The sequence below is a fragment of the Taurulus bubalis genome (assembly GCF_910589615.1).
Source record: "Taurulus bubalis genome assembly, chromosome: 20".
NCBI lineage: Eukaryota > Metazoa > Chordata > Actinopteri > Perciformes > Cottidae > Taurulus > Taurulus bubalis.
This window is the reverse complement of record NC_136608.1, coordinates 3,111,510-3,126,282: the sequence shown is the minus strand read 5'-3', so window position 1 is coordinate 3,126,282 and position 14,773 is coordinate 3,111,510. Positions and strand designations below refer to the sequence as shown.

The 14,773-nt window shown below is 41.8% G+C and overlaps 2 protein-coding genes across 2 annotated transcripts; one reads left to right on the top strand and one right to left on the bottom strand.

Moving 5' to 3' along the window:
• dnajc2 (DnaJ (Hsp40) homolog, subfamily C, member 2) lies at positions 1–10,227 on the bottom strand. The gene is made up of 16 exons (XM_079236166.1): positions 10,066–10,227; positions 9,017–9,207; positions 8,360–8,435; positions 8,168–8,266; positions 7,856–8,078; positions 7,678–7,743; positions 7,492–7,583; positions 7,191–7,312; positions 6,374–6,523; positions 6,176–6,264; positions 5,541–5,610; positions 5,202–5,383; positions 1,100–1,200; positions 482–592; positions 249–400; positions 1–152 (listed from the first exon to the last, which is right to left on the bottom strand). Exons 1-16 carry the CDS (start codon positions 10,118–10,120, stop codon positions 87–89), a joined length of 1,845 nt encoding a protein of 614 aa, XP_079092292.1. The 5' UTR covers positions 10,121–10,227; the 3' UTR covers positions 1–86.
• Positions 10,228–10,736: 509 nt separating this feature from the next.
• Positions 10,737–14,702, top strand: psmc2 (proteasome 26S subunit, ATPase 2). Its single transcript, XM_079236224.1, has 12 exons — positions 10,737–10,871; positions 11,169–11,206; positions 11,320–11,401; positions 11,545–11,644; positions 11,989–12,120; positions 12,214–12,286; positions 12,445–12,540; positions 12,739–12,903; positions 13,001–13,088; positions 13,377–13,579; positions 13,663–13,759; positions 14,412–14,702. The coding sequence occupies exons 1-12, from the start codon at positions 10,802–10,804 to the stop codon at positions 14,567–14,569; spliced, it is 1,302 nt and encodes a 433-aa protein (XP_079092350.1). The 5' UTR covers positions 10,737–10,801; the 3' UTR covers positions 14,570–14,702.
• The last annotated feature ends 71 nt before the right edge of the window (positions 14,703–14,773 follow it).

The following is a 14,773-nucleotide window of genomic DNA, read 5'->3' as shown; positions in this document are numbered from 1 at the left end:
TTTCTCCTTCTTTTAATTTTTATTATAAAATAAAGACCAACACAATAATGTTAAAATAACACGAATACTATTCTTTGTGGTTCTTGTCATTTTTTACTCTTTCCTGCAACGTCCTGTGCAGCCTTCTTGGCTTTAACCATCTCCACCAGTTCCTGTCAGGAAGAGGGAAAGCGTCAGATTCTGCCGACACGGACAAAAATCAGCAGCAGCCCATGATATCAGTGAGTTTTAGGGTTGGCTGGACTCACCTTGTACCGCTTCATACAGTCCTTCTTGCTGCGTCCTGGGACTGCGACAGCGATCTTCTCCCACCTCTCCGCTGTGCTGACTGGGTACGTCTTCAGGGCTTGTTCCAGAAGCTTCTGCTCCTCGGTGGTCCAGGAGGCCGCACTGCCGGTGCCTGTGAAGCGGGTTACACACCGTGGTTACAACACTTCCCTCAGCGTGACTTGTCTTGTATCAGAGCTGCAGCTCCACCCACCATCAAATCTCTCTGACGGCACGGCGTTGTCGATGGTCGGCGCCACTGCTCCGTGCTCCTTCTTGAATTTCTCAAAGGCTTTTCGGTTTATCTCGTCTTTCTGCGTTGGATCTGTGGCGACGACATTAACAAAAGTAGATATGCAGCCTTCCCGTCTACAGGGTTCACACACATTCTGACGATGGATTTCCATGAGCAAACATTTAGTGAAATCTGGGTGTAAACAGTAAAAAGTGAGTAAATGTAGTATTTAAACTAACAATGACAATACAAAGCATACAGTAAACCTTAAATGACACAAATGAATGAGACAATAGTTTGATTAAAAGAATAAACATTTATATAGATGCCTGTATGTATGCCTGCTTATATTGAGCGTCTTTCTTTTAAAAGCATATTAATTATTTCAAACTCAGCGTAAATGAACGTCATGAACACATTTACATGACTTTTACTAAACTTCTGGGATTTTATTTTTTTCAAGGACTTTTTCAGGCCTGGAAATAACCATTTGAAAATTCCAGGACTTTTCCAGGTTTTCCATGACCGTAAGAACCCTGCATCTACACAGCTTTATTAGCATCAACTGAATGTATGACCCTGAACTAGATTTCTCACCTAGCCGCTGTAGATTCTTGGCTTTGTTGATGACATCTTTGGCGGTCCTCCTTATGCCGCTGGTGGAGTGCAGGTTCATGTAGTTGGCAATAACCTCCCATCTGAAAAGGAAAACATTTGTAAAGTTACAATTCATATTGAAATTAATTTAATAGCGATCCTGAATGACATAAGCGAAGGCTATATCACTTTAGTTCTTTATTGGCTACATTATATTTTGTGACTATGGATGAGGCAGAATCAGCAAAGAGAAAGAAGCTAAACAATGAGTGAAAATATGAGCCAACCTTAGTCGGTCACTAAACAGATGGTTTAATAAACTCTTCTAAAACCTGATATTCTCTCCAATGCTGTATTGGCCTCTTCCTCCTACACAGGTCTGCCATAAGTCTATTTTATTTAGGATAAACTGAGGCATGGATTCACATCAATACAAAAATGGACGTTGAATTATTCTTTGCCATCAAAATGTATGCAGCATGCAAAGATAAGTTATAGTATTTTTAACAAGTCGGTGGGAAAAACTTCATTTTAAATCATAGTATGAAAAACAAAAAAGGCAGCGTAAAAATGTCATAGTATGTTAAAGGCAATGAAAAAAAAGATGTAGATATAGATGTAGTATAATGTAAGTATAATATAAGAACTAAGACTTAGTATCAGGCATGAAAATGGGTCAGGGGTGAAAAAGGTGAGAAGGATATTACCCCTCTAGGGGCATGCTCCCCCATAAGAAAAATTAAAATATTCCATATTTTAAAGCATCAATCTGATGCATTTTGAGATGCTTTTTTTGCCAACCTGGGGAGAGCTGGAGAAACTTCAGCCATGAGTCAAAAATTATTATGGCCTCCTTACCAAGTATTATGCGAGCCATTTCATGCCAGCCTGTCACTGGGTCTAACATTTACAGTCAGACCTACAAACTCATGAGGGGTGAAAAAGGTGACACCAGCAGGGCGGGGGGGGCAGTCACTCGTCGAGAAGCTGACAAACTATGATCATTATGGGTTTTAATTCTTCTTTTGTCAATACCCAAGTGTGTACACACACACACACACACACACACACACACACACACACACACACACACACAAGTTTGGGGTCACCCAGACAAATGTTCAGCAATTTCTCATGGAATAGCCTTCATTTCTAAGAACAAGAACAGACTGGCGAGTTTCACATGAAAGTTCTCTTTTTCTGGCCATTTTCAGAGTATAATGGACCCACAAATGTAATGCTATGCATAGGAAGGCCAGTTGTAAAGCTTCTCTCTCCAGCATAACTGTTTTAAGTTGTGCTAACATAATTGCACAAGGGTTTTCTAATCATCCATTAGTCTTCTATGCGATGAGCAAACACAATGTACCATTAGAACACTGAGTGATAGTTGCTGGAAATGGGCCTCTATACACTATGTAGATATTTCATTAAAAACCAGACGTTTCCACCTAGAATAGTCATTTACCACATTAACAATGTAGAGTGTATTACTGATTCATTTAATGTTATCTTCATTGAAAAAAAAAAAGTGCTTTTCTTTGAAAAATAAGGACTTTTTAAGTGACCCCAAACTTTTGAACGGTAGTGTGTGTGTGTATATATATTTGTAGACTTAATACTTACAATATGCAATACTATACTGAATATTGTTTTGCTACTACTACATTTCACTTCATAATATTACACTTATATGCCATAATATGTATAATGTACCAGCCTTTTTATTTGACCATATTATGTCATACTGTTGTACCACTTTACTTTGAGGAGACGTCACTGTTAGTCTAGAGCAGGGATTCCCAAAGCTGCCTCTAGGGGGTGCGCGAGAGGAAAAATGTAATGGTGGTCTAATGGTGTAATAATTAATATTTAACATAATTTAAAAAAAAAAAATAAGTAGGATTTTTTAATTATAAAAATTCCCTTTGTAAGATTTAAATTTAAAAACGTACAATTTAATAAATAGATGCACTTCGGGTCCGGTCTTTTACGTACACACTAGCTAGCCTAGCTTGAGCACCTAACGTCATTTCATTCATTCAGCAACATCCATGAAAATATGTTAAACTGGCTGAAATCGGGGAAGCTGTCAGGTGGGACATCTGAAGCTATCAGTAATAAAAGAGGAGAGGGACAGAGAGAGAGGGAGGAACCGGAGGGAGAGAAACAGAGAGGTGCGTTGGGGAGAGACCGGGAGAAGAAATCGACCGGGAGTCGGAGAAAGAAAGAGGAGACGAGAGTGAGAATCAGACTGGGAAAAAGAGGAAATATGATGACAATTATCTGGGTCTGGGCTTCACTTGGATTGGCAATGCAGATTGCCCGAAGCCACAGTGCGTGTTGTGCAGTGAGGTTCTGGCTAACAGCTGTCTGAAGCCTCTTATTTGCGCCGCCACCTGAACACCAAGCATGCAAGTGCAAGTCAGAAGCCCCTTACATTTTTTAGATCCAAATTGGAAGAGTAACAAAACAGCCAAAAACAATTGCAGTCTCATTCACGTGAGTCTCTCAAAGTGAGTCTCTCACTTTCTCCCTCTCTATCTCTCTTGCTGCGCTGCATGTGAACATCCTCATATGGACTCCTCCTTTTTTATTTATATCTGTTTCTGAGCCTATGCATGTGCCACTCTTTGTTCTTTACGTGGCTTACTGTGTTTAAGTAAATAAATGTGAACTGCAGTCTGCCTCTGAGCCTGTGCGTGTGTCCTCGCCATCCTTATTGCTCTTTAAAAGTGACGCCTTGTGTTACTGAAATTTATACAGCGGACTAAATCTTGTAACAAACGCCACGCGCGAGCAAACAGTTCTCGCATTGGTCCGATTTTATGCGGCTATAAATAGGCTCTGTTGCGTTTTTTTTTTTTTAAGGTGTGGGGGATTGGGGGTGCGTGAACCCGGTCGGGATGTAGAAGGGGGTGCGTGGCCTAAAAAGTTTGGGAACCGCTGGTCTAGAACACTGAATAATGTTTCCACCAGGTAAACCTGAACATGCACACCTCTCTATGTGTGACTGATTATAACCACATAACTCTATAGATAATTAACTAGAGGATACACTTTTTCCTACACGTAGATCTTAAACCCTTAAATATAAACAGTAGCCCGGACACCTTACGGAGGAAACTCATTTAGTTTTTTTTATTAAAATAAAAGTTGGATAAAATCTCCATTGTCCTCTCCTTATATGTAGTCAGGTGTCTGTAGGTAGAACTGAGCCGCCGCTGAGTCGTCGCTCTCCTGTCTGTCGTCACACGCTGCCACGGACTCTCCGCTGCCAGTAATCTCACTCGCTGTCTCTCCAACAACGTTAGCTAACGTGTTAGCTAGCTGACTATCTTGTCATTAAAAACTGGTGTGAGGGAAATGAAGCCGCTGTAGACATCTTAACGCTGATTGGCCAAGACTCGACAGTCAAAGATCTTCTATTGCTAAGATGATAACGACCTTAGTTTTTTCCGTGTCCCACTCCAATCTCAGAAACCGGACAGTTGACCCTCTCCCCCCCCCTCCCTAAAACAAAAACTTCGGATCTATACGATTCACGTAGGTCACCTATTTTGGTTTCAAAATGGCGAATTTCACCAAAAGGTGAGGGATTTTCATGTCTGTAGTATATTGGTTCAAAAGAAAAAAAGTCATGGTTTAGTAAGTCAATTAAAATTATAGTATACCATGAAAGTGTATCCATTATAATTTGCAAAATTTATAACAAAATAATTTGAGTCATTAAATATTTTTTAAAGCATCTCCTATTAAAGTCATGGTATAGTTCGGCATGAAAATCGAGGTCATAGTACGTAATAAAAGGTCACAGCATTACATGAAATAAATCACAATATGTCATAAAATAGTCAAGAGTATGCAAATAAATCATAGTACGTCTTTCAAAATGATAGTGATAGAATAGCATTAAAGAAATATTAAGTCATACGAAAGTGTCGTAAAAAAAAAAAAAAGTCAATAGTATGTAGACAGTAAAAGGAAAAATCATAGAAAAGTAATAGTAAGTCCTAAAAAAAAAAGAATAAAAAAAACCTTTACCCGCAGCATGTCATTACTACAGCATGCAGTAACTTGCTAAAGAGCCGGCGGTCCGTACCTGGCGTTGGTCCCAGCAGGGAACAGGTTGACGGCCTTGATGAGCAGCTGCAGGTCCTCCTCGTTCCAGCCCTTCCCCCCCGCGCCCCCCGCCCCGCTGGCCTGCTCAGCGCTGCGGACCGTCTGCCTCGTCTGGATCTCGGCCTCCTTCTCCCTCTGCAGCTGGGCGTTCACCTCCTGCATCTGAGGGCGCAGCAGCACGTTGAGAGACCTTCATCCAGCAGACGACACCCTTTACCTGTGCGGGTCTCCTGCTGCTCTTCGCTGTGCATCTCATCTTCTCAAAAAGAAAAATGCCACAAAGAATCTTGATTAAAAAAAAAAAAAAAAAAGAAGTTACCTGCTTCTCCACGGCTACCTTGCTGTCCTCTTTTGAGCCCAAAGCCAGGATTTCATTCAAAGACTGCAGGCTGGAAACAAGCGCCATGAAATACAGTCACACATCTCATGAGTCTCACACTGTAGTGGAATATAGTCCATGAAAAATAAGATGTCAAAGCATATAGAACATTAAAAAGATTGTGCAGCAAAAACTGTCCAATAAAATACAGAAGAAAACTAAAACCATAGTAGTTGTGTGTGTGTGTGTATATATATATATATATATATACACACACACACACACGATGAGAAAGGGATGTAAGAGTGGGTGATGGATGCTTTGACGGGGTTGTTTGCGAGTCGTATTTATGGTAAATATTGGGATAGTTGCTCGAGTTATGAGACGGGGTTGGATCATACAAGTGTATACTTCTTTTCACACATGTCAAATGTATTTACCATGTTCCTTTATATTGTTTGTGAATTTGTAAATTAAAAGTTTGTGATGAGTTTGGTGTTTTTTATCCGAGTACCTCTTCTACTCGTTGCTACGAGCGACTGTATAAGAAAACCGGTTATTGATTCTTTTGGGGTCCCGATTGTTAGAAATGTGTCCAAAACAAGTTGAGCATTAAACTCCTCGTAGTTCAGTACCTCGTCAGCTCCAGGCGATCGCAGAGCTTCTCCACTTCCTCCATCATTTTCACATTCTCAGTCTCATTGTCAGCAAAGTAGTTCCAGTTCTGTGGAGGGAGAGAAAAACACTTTAACTGAAGCGCTATGACTCGTGCATGTCTCCGCGGTCAGACGGACCTCCTTCACATCTCAGGTGGTCCGGTGTGTGAGAGTCACCTTGCAGGTGGTCCTGAGTTTCTGCCTCTCCTTCTTGATGGCCTTCTTCTGGATCTCCTTCTCCTTCTTGACCTGCTGCGCTACCTGCTTGGCCTCCTCTTCCTCCTTCTCCTTCGCCAAGCGAGCGACCTCCAGCTCCGCCTGCCGGGCCTGGGAGCACACAGAAGATAACGGATGAGCTTCTGACAAACGGGGACAGAACCACCGACTACTCGTCTACTGGTGAGGGTTAAGCCGTCCGTCTACGATGTCACAGTCCATTAACTCATTTTAACAATATTCATAATGACTTAGTTCCATTTAGGGGTCGGTAACTATTGGTTTTTACTTCCAATCGTTTACATCCACTTCACCGTAGACCGAGTCTATAACGCATAAGAGGGAATTTGATGAATCAATGAACGTTCCTGACCGTTTTTATGCAATTTCCTCATCACCTTAGAATATCATAAAGATATAAACGTTTGATAAAAAAAAACATACTCGTTAAATACTTCATATGAAACCAAATAAAAGCATTAAACAAGCTTTGTTTCAGCCTCTTATCAGTAAAACAAGCAGACTGCACAGATCAGAACAATACCAACAAACCTGTGTGGCTCAGGGCTGTAAATGTTCAATAAAAGACTTCATCATGAGCTCCTAATAAAATCTCAGGCAACAAACGTGTGTGTCCCGACCCCGTCTTTGGGAATAACCGTCACAGAGCACCAAACCTGGATCGATCCGCCGCTAAAATCAGTCCAACAAATGCACTATTTCCTCCCGTTTGAGTAACGGATGTAAAAAAGAAAGAAAGTGACTGAATGAGACTTACTCGCTCCTTCTCCTCCTGCTCCCTCTTCTTGGCTTCCACCTTCGCCTTCTTCTCAGACTCCTTCCTGGATTTTTCGTCATCTTTGAATTTCTTTATTCTAGGGTCATAACCGTAGGCGGTATCTGCAGCGAGGCGAAACAACCATCAGGCTCACGCATAATGTTAAGAGGCCATTTCTTTGGATAGACATTGGGTTGTTTTTACAAAAACATTCAACAGCCTAATGTAGCGTTAGGATATATTGAATGCGTTTCATTCATCTTGCAGCGTGTGTGTGTGTGTGTTGGCTGAGGGACTGTACCAACTAGTGTTCGCATTCTGTTCATCTCCTCCTTCTTCCTCTGAGTTCTGGAGGCTCGATTCTGCTTGTCGATCCATCTCCTCTCATCTCGACTGTTTGACAAAGTGACAACACGTCAGTGGGACCCTTGAGCTACAACACAAACTCTTTCACCGGTTTCAGTGCAGCGGGGAGAGGAGAGCTTACCATTCGGCCTTTTCCTTCTCCTCCTCATCCAGGTATGAGAATTCCCTCCATGAATCAAAGTTGTACCTTTAACAAAACAAATTTGCAACAAGTTTAAACACACTTTATTTAGACACGGTTCAATCTTTCTGCTCGGCCAACCACTAAGATCCTTATAATCAAATCAACTCTTCTTTACCAAAAAGAGTAAAAATTGTCGACTTCTTCGAAGGAGGAATCGATGGTCCCGAGTGTGGGCACGTGCTTTTTGGAAGACCATCTGGCATTTCTCTCGAACACAGGAGGAAACACCTCCCAAAAGTTCTCTTTGCCTTCGTTCTTTGAAGGCACGGCGTTGTCAAAGGTCGGGTCGACGCTGTCGAAGGCTCTCCTCTTCACGGGGTCCGACAGGGTTTCTATAGCTGAGGTTCACACAACGACAGAACGCTGTGAATTCAGGCCCCTCCAGTCATAATACTGGCACTGACAACAATTAGAGGCGGTGCTTTACCTTTAGTTATACAGGTGAAGTAGTCGTTGTCTCCCTCTAAAATCTGCTCTCCTGTCGCTTTTCTCTTGTCGGGATGGTGCTTCAGCACAATGGATTTGTCTGTTGAGAGACAGCAGAGAACGTTATTTATTAGTCGCTGCCGCCACCGTGAGGAATGAACCACGAGAGCAGGAGGAGAGGAGAGGTACTCACGGGCCGCTTTGATCTGCTTCTGTGTGGCTTTGTATCTCAAGTGTGGGAGCCCGAGGACAGCGTAGTGATCTTGATTCTGACAAAGTAAAGAGTGAGGAGAGGGTTCAAATGACAAGCCGTCTATTAATGAACTCGTATGAAGGGTTTCTGCACCTACGAGGAAAACGTGTGTCCAGCTCAGGAATAGAATATTGATCAAATATCACAGAAAGTGGTTCAAGGGTGTCAGGCTGCAGATACAGATTATTGTCATCTTGTCTTTAAAATGTCAGAAAAAACATTCAGTCACATTATGATCATTTTGTATTTATTTTTAGATTATTCTTAATTGAATACGTTTGGCTTTGCTATTGTGCAGACAGAATAAGCAGTTTGAAGATGCCACTTTGTTACCTGTGATGGACAACCCTCACTAGTTTCAAATATTTACGCAGCATTTGTTGAAGCTCCCAGTCGAACAATAGAGGGATTACATGTCTGGCCCGCTATCAAGGTCACACATTTCTCTTTGTTACATTGTATTCAAGAGAACAAGAGGAAGATTAAGTAGGAGAAGAGCTGATGTAACCTGTGATTAACGGATAATAAATAAGAAACATTAAAACATTTCCTCAACTAAAAAAAAAAATCCTTTATATTCCTATTTTTGACCAATACCTTCCAGTCTTTGGGGTCAAGTGTTCGGAGCATCGCGTACTCCTGCAGCTGGAACTCCTCATCCTCCGACTCCTCAGAGGACTCCTGTTCCTCCTCCAGCTCCTGGAAGGAGGCGGATGCAGTCCTGTTCCTCCTCTTCAAGTAGGCCTCGAACCATCGACCCACGGGTTCCACCTCGATATGCAGAGAGGCTGACGGAGGGGACAGAGAGGTGAGAAGCATGGATTTCTTTTCATATATATATATACATATATATATCAATATATATATAAATAAACACAACAATCCCTTACATTTTTCTTTTGTAAAAAGAAAATGTACATATGTGCCGAGTGGGGCATTTTACAGTTGGAAAATAAGATACGCTCTTTTGGTAAACTAACAATTATTATGTATTGCCCTACTGCCATAATTAATTGATATGCTGATGATAATAATGCATTCCTGATAAGCCATAAATTACTCCAAATATTAGGAAATTAAGGGGAAACGACCATTGACCCAAATGAGCTTTTTTGTATACATGGAACATGTTTGTATTTTCTATTTCCTACTAAAAGCACATTGCTGAAGTGTCACTGTGGTTTGGGGTGGACGCTTTAAAAAAAATTAGAAAACTACAGCTAATATATTTTGTCCTAGTTAATAATAGTCAGCTGTCACACTATCTGGTACAACAGGTGTCCAGGCGTCACACATCCCGGTACTTAAGGGCTGGCATACGGACACATACGAGTCAGGGAAATATCAACCAAGTGAAAGTATTCAGCTAATTTCAAAAGCTCTAAAAAAAAAAAGAATTCATGCAGCAAGTGCAACCAGGAGTGGGCAGCAGCTCGGCTCCATTATGAAACAAAGGAAAAACACAGTTGGAATAAACCGGGGAGAACATACATTACTAACAGTAAAGGAGCTCTTGCTAGCTGATAATACTAACTTAGCTCAGTCCTCACTCTGTGCTTTCTAGCTGCGTGCTAACGTGTAGCAATAGTCTTCATATTGAACGTTGGTAGCTAGCTAGCTACCTCCTGGCCTCGTTCAGTGCTTACCTGCAGTGGCTGTGAAGACAACCGTTTCATCACCGGGCAGCGCTTCTAACAACATTGTAGAAAAACGGGCTACACGAACATTCACGTCCCGAAATTATCAAGCGAAAGGTTTCTGAAAGTGCTTAAGTCTGTGGGCCGCTCATTAACACACCACATGGGCCTCCCTCTCCAAGTGCCGCAAACGCGCTGCGTTGTCACATCGCTAACGGCTCCGTGTTGTCACTACGCTTTCTCCCTTTTGCAGTTCCGCATGCGCGTTTTACGTAGCAGCGCGTTTTCGCTGGAAACCCACTTACTGTGATATTTATTTGTAACATTGAATCGTTATTTACAATTTATAATTATAATTGTATGAGTATTGCTTATTTGACAAAACAAAACAAAACAATATATATATATTATATATATATATATATATATATATATATTTTTATATATTATATTATATATATTTATATATATATATATATATATATATATTGTTATATATATTGTTATATATATTGTTATGTATATATATATATATATATATATATATATATATATATATATATATATATATATAACTTATTATAAATGGTTTGTAACTGGTGGTACAACCTCAAAAAAATTCCGACATGTATTTCCGGTGACTGGCGGAAAGCGGCGGAAACCCAAAGCTGCTGTGTAATTGTACAATTTAGCTGCCGAAGCAGCTCGGTCTTTTTGTGAGAAACAGTTTGTCTCCATAATTAAAATGCCGGACTATTTGGGAGACGACCAACGGAAGACTAAGAAAGAGGAGAAGGATGACGCACCTATCAGATGTATGTCTAGACATTGGAGGACATTCTTAAAAGCAACCGATGTGTTTTGCTGAAAAGAAACGTCGACATTAGCTACTTAGCTTAGCGCTGTTTGTTAGCTCTACTTTCTTACCACTGGCCATGATAACCGATATGGTTTTGCCAAAGCTATTTTTAGTCAAAGCCGTTAACGTTTCTTTAAAATGTGTTGCGTTATGGAAGTTAATAAACTGCGCCGCTCTGTTAGACAACAATGGCAGAGGCCCAGTGTCAATGTCACAACGTAAACTGATTAATGTTGTTTCTTCATCTTCGTAGCTTTGGATGAAGGAGACATCGCCCTGTTGAAAACATATGTAAGTACATCCCGAGCCGCCAGTGGACGTCTCTAACGGAACATGGGGAATTGGTCACATTGACACACGATTAATTCATATGTTTTAATGCGTTGCTCGCTGTTTGTCCTCAGGGTCAAAGCACCTACTCCAGACAGATCAAACAAGTGGAAGATGACATCCAGCAGCTGCTTAAGAAGATCAACGAGCTGACCGGTGGGTAATGAAACCAGAAACACGCTTAAATGACCACAAAGCTGTGTTTTCTCAGTAAACCACTGACTTCAGGTGTTGTGACTGGATGGCGGCTGGGTTGTGTTGTGTTTGAAGTTGTGTGTTTTTTTGTGTGTCTCTGACAGGCATTAAGGAGTCCGACACCGGCCTGGCTCCACCAGCCCTCTGGGATCTGGCTGCAGACAAACAGACTCTGCAGAGTGAGCAGCCGCTGCAGGTTGCAAGGTAGAGCAAACTTGGCAGATTAACAAAACAATCTGTGGTTTTGAATATATAATGGCATTGTGGCATAAAACAACATGTGGCAATATTCTTTTCTAGCTTTCTGTAGCTGCTAAATATTTGGTAGAATGGTGTCGGAGTTCATTTTCTTAGCTTTCCTGCTGCATTCAACTGAAAAACCTTTTTTTTCACCCTGTCAAAATAACAGAATAAGATGTATTCTACAATAATATCTCATAAACTATGTTTTACAATGTTCCCCTCCAGTACAAAACACATCTTTTGGTTTTCATGATTGAATGAGACAACTTTCTAGTCCCAAATGTGTCTCTGTGTTATTCAAACAGATGCACAAAGATCATCAATGCCGATTCAGAGGACCCCAAATACATTATCAATGTCAAACAGTTTGCCAAGTTTGTGGTGGACCTGAGCGACCAAGTGGCCCCGACGGACATCGAGGAGGGCATGAGAGTCGGGTGAGGCTGACGTGTTCTTTGAATTATCTCGAAGGTGATTGGAAAGACTTATTTGGGAAACTACCTGCTAAATTTAGTCTGTCTCTTTTTCAGTGTTGACAGAAACAAGTATCAGATCCATATTCCTCTGCCTCCTAAGATTGACCCGACTGTCACCATGATGCAGGTATGAATCCAACACTTAAGTAGAGAAATCTGTCAAAAGTTGAGGCCATGCATTCATCTATTTATCTAAGTCCATCTTTACTCAAATAACATGAACAATTGCCATGTAGGCTTCTGACATTTCCAGAATAAGCTGCAGTAACAACTCTTGTGTTGTAGGTGGAGGAGAAGCCTGACGTGACCTACAGTGATGTTGGCGGGTGTAAGGAGCAGATTGAGAAGCTGAGAGAAGTGGTCGAGACCCCCCTGCTCCATGTGAGTGTTCACAAATTAAGAAAATCCCCAAACCGCCAGATCTTTCCTGAGTCACAACAATCACCCAGACACTATTTTTTTTTTAAGTGATTTTACAAATGGACACACTTTTGTTCTGTAAATAATTTAGTGACGTTTCCAGTTTAGTTGACTTTTAACTGGCGCTTGTACATCATCCGGTTTGTCTTTGTCTTCCAGCCCGAGAGGTTCGTCAATCTGGGTATCGAGCCACCGAAAGGCGTGCTGCTGTTCGGGCCGCCCGGCACAGGAAAGACTCTGTGCGCCCGCGCCGTGGCCAACAGGACAGACGCCTGCTTCATCAGAGTCATCGGCTCCGAGCTGGTGCAGAAATACGTGGGAGAGGTGAGTGAGACGTGGAGAACAGCGGCGGTTGGATCAATGAATCCTGGTGGATGTAAACGTTCATTTTTGGGGTTTCTGTCTTTTTGCTGGTTTGTAGGGAGCCAGGATGGTGCGTGAACTGTTCGAGATGGCCAGGACCAAGAAGGCTTGTCTGATCTTCTTTGATGAAATTGATGCCATTGGAGGTAAGGCTCGCCTCACTGGTCAAACTTTTTATAGTTTATTTTGTACCGTAAACTTTCTCGAATAGGTTTGAGTTGATGCTCACAAAATGGCTGAAGCTACGCTCACATCAGGGTTACATCAAGAGACATTTGTAGAAATGATTGGAGACTCCAATCTTTGATATCTTTAAAATGACCCCAAAAATGTGTATTGTTTTGGTGCAACATGAAAAGAAAATCCTTTCAGAAAACATTGAATGTTATTGTTTAATAACCAGAAACTCGTCCTTTTGCGTGTGAACCTGCCAGGTGCTCGTTTTGACGACGGCGCCGGCGGAGACAACGAGGTCCAGAGGACCATGCTGGAGCTCATCAACCAGCTGGACGGCTTCGACCCCCGAGGCAACATCAAAGTGCTGATGGCCACCAACCGACCGGACACCCTGGATCCGGCTCTGATGAGACCCGGACGCCTGGACAGGAAGATCGAGTTCAGCCTGCCGGACCTGGAGGTGAGTTCATGAAGTGGATTGTGTCTGAGCCGGGTTTCTTTAATGAACCCACTCGCCTCACACCGGTGTGTATCGTCTTTCAGGGTCGCACGCACATCTTCAAGATCCACGCCCGCTCTATGAGTGTGGAGAGAGACATTCGCTTTGAGCTGCTGGCTCGCCTCTGTCCCAACAGCACCGGTAAGACTGACACTTCAGCATTCAGTCCGTTCTTTCTTTTTAAGACTCACATTCCTTGTAGCTCTAGTCACTTCCTGTACTGAAAGCATCATAACACAAGTGTTCCATATTCTCAGCTCTTTGTTGCCGTGTGGAATTTTGATTCCTAGTTTTTCTAAGTTAAATGTGCCCTTAAATATTTGTCCACTGGTGGAGTTCTTGCGTGTGGCCACTAGGGCGCACCGTAACATTTTGTTGCTGTCTAATAAACCATGTGTCTCCAAATTTAGTAATAGATTTTTTTTTTAAGATAAGCCAAAGGATTACATGTTTGTTCTTAAACAATTTTTATAATAAACATGTTTTATTAAGACATGAGAAGTTGATGTTTTGAAGGTACTACATGGTTCACCACAGAATGATGATGATGAGGAAGGAGATGTACAAAAACAACAGTCTCTATAAATCAGGAACATGGCACGAGGGTCTAAATGCAGTTGAACCTGTTTGGTTGTGAGGAAGTTGAGATCTAAAGACACTAACATTAAAAGCTTTTCTTTCTACTGCGCCACAAAATGGCCATAGAAGCATCTCATCCGAAACCTAGAACTGTTGAGTGATTGAACATGACAGTTGTCCTAAGCAGACTTTAATATTGTGCGTTTGCTGCCAGGTGCTGAGATCCGCAGCGTGTGCACAGAGGCCGGCATGTTCGCCATCAGGGCTCGCAGGAAGATCGCCACAGAGAAGGACTTCCTGGAAGCCGTCAACAAGGTCATCAAGTCCTACGCCAAGTTCAGCGCCACTCCCAGATACATGACCTACAATTAAGCGCGTGTGTGGTTGTGTGTGTGAGGAGTTCAATTGTGGCTTTTTACTGTAAAAAGAAGCAGAGAGCCAATTCCCAAAAAAAGAGTCATTTTTGTTGTCATTCTTGTTCACTTAAAATAAAGTTTATTCCAGATTTGAGTCTCAGTGATTTGTTAAACATTGTAAAATAACCACACACAAACTTTAAAGGCATCCTGTGTTCCT

What these genes read in the sequence shown, in the direction of transcription:
- dnajc2 (XM_079236166.1), bottom strand. Translation starts at nt 10,120, where the DNA reads ATGTTGTTAGAAGCGCTGCCCGGTGATGAAACGGTTGTCTTCACAGCC. An exon ending in GAGAAGGAAAAGGCCGAATG is followed by an intron (nt 7,584 to 7,677) that starts GTAAGCTCTCCT and finishes TTTGTCAAACAG; the next exon opens with TCGAGATGAGAGGAGATGGA. An exon ending in GATCGCCTGGAGCTGACGAG is followed by an intron (nt 5,611 to 6,175) that starts GTACTGAACTAC and finishes GCTTGTTTCCAG; the next exon opens with CCTGCAGTCTTTGAATGAAA.
- psmc2 (XM_079236224.1), top strand. Translation starts at nt 10,802, where the DNA reads ATGCCGGACTATTTGGGAGACGACCAACGGAAGACTAAGAAAGAGGAG. An exon ending in TCGAGACCCCCCTGCTCCAT is followed by an intron (nt 12,541 to 12,738) that starts GTGAGTGTTCAC and finishes TTTGTCTTCCAG; the next exon opens with CCCGAGAGGTTCGTCAATCT. An exon ending in CCTCTGTCCCAACAGCACCG is followed by an intron (nt 13,760 to 14,411) that starts GTAAGACTGACA and finishes GTTTGCTGCCAG; the next exon opens with GTGCTGAGATCCGCAGCGTG.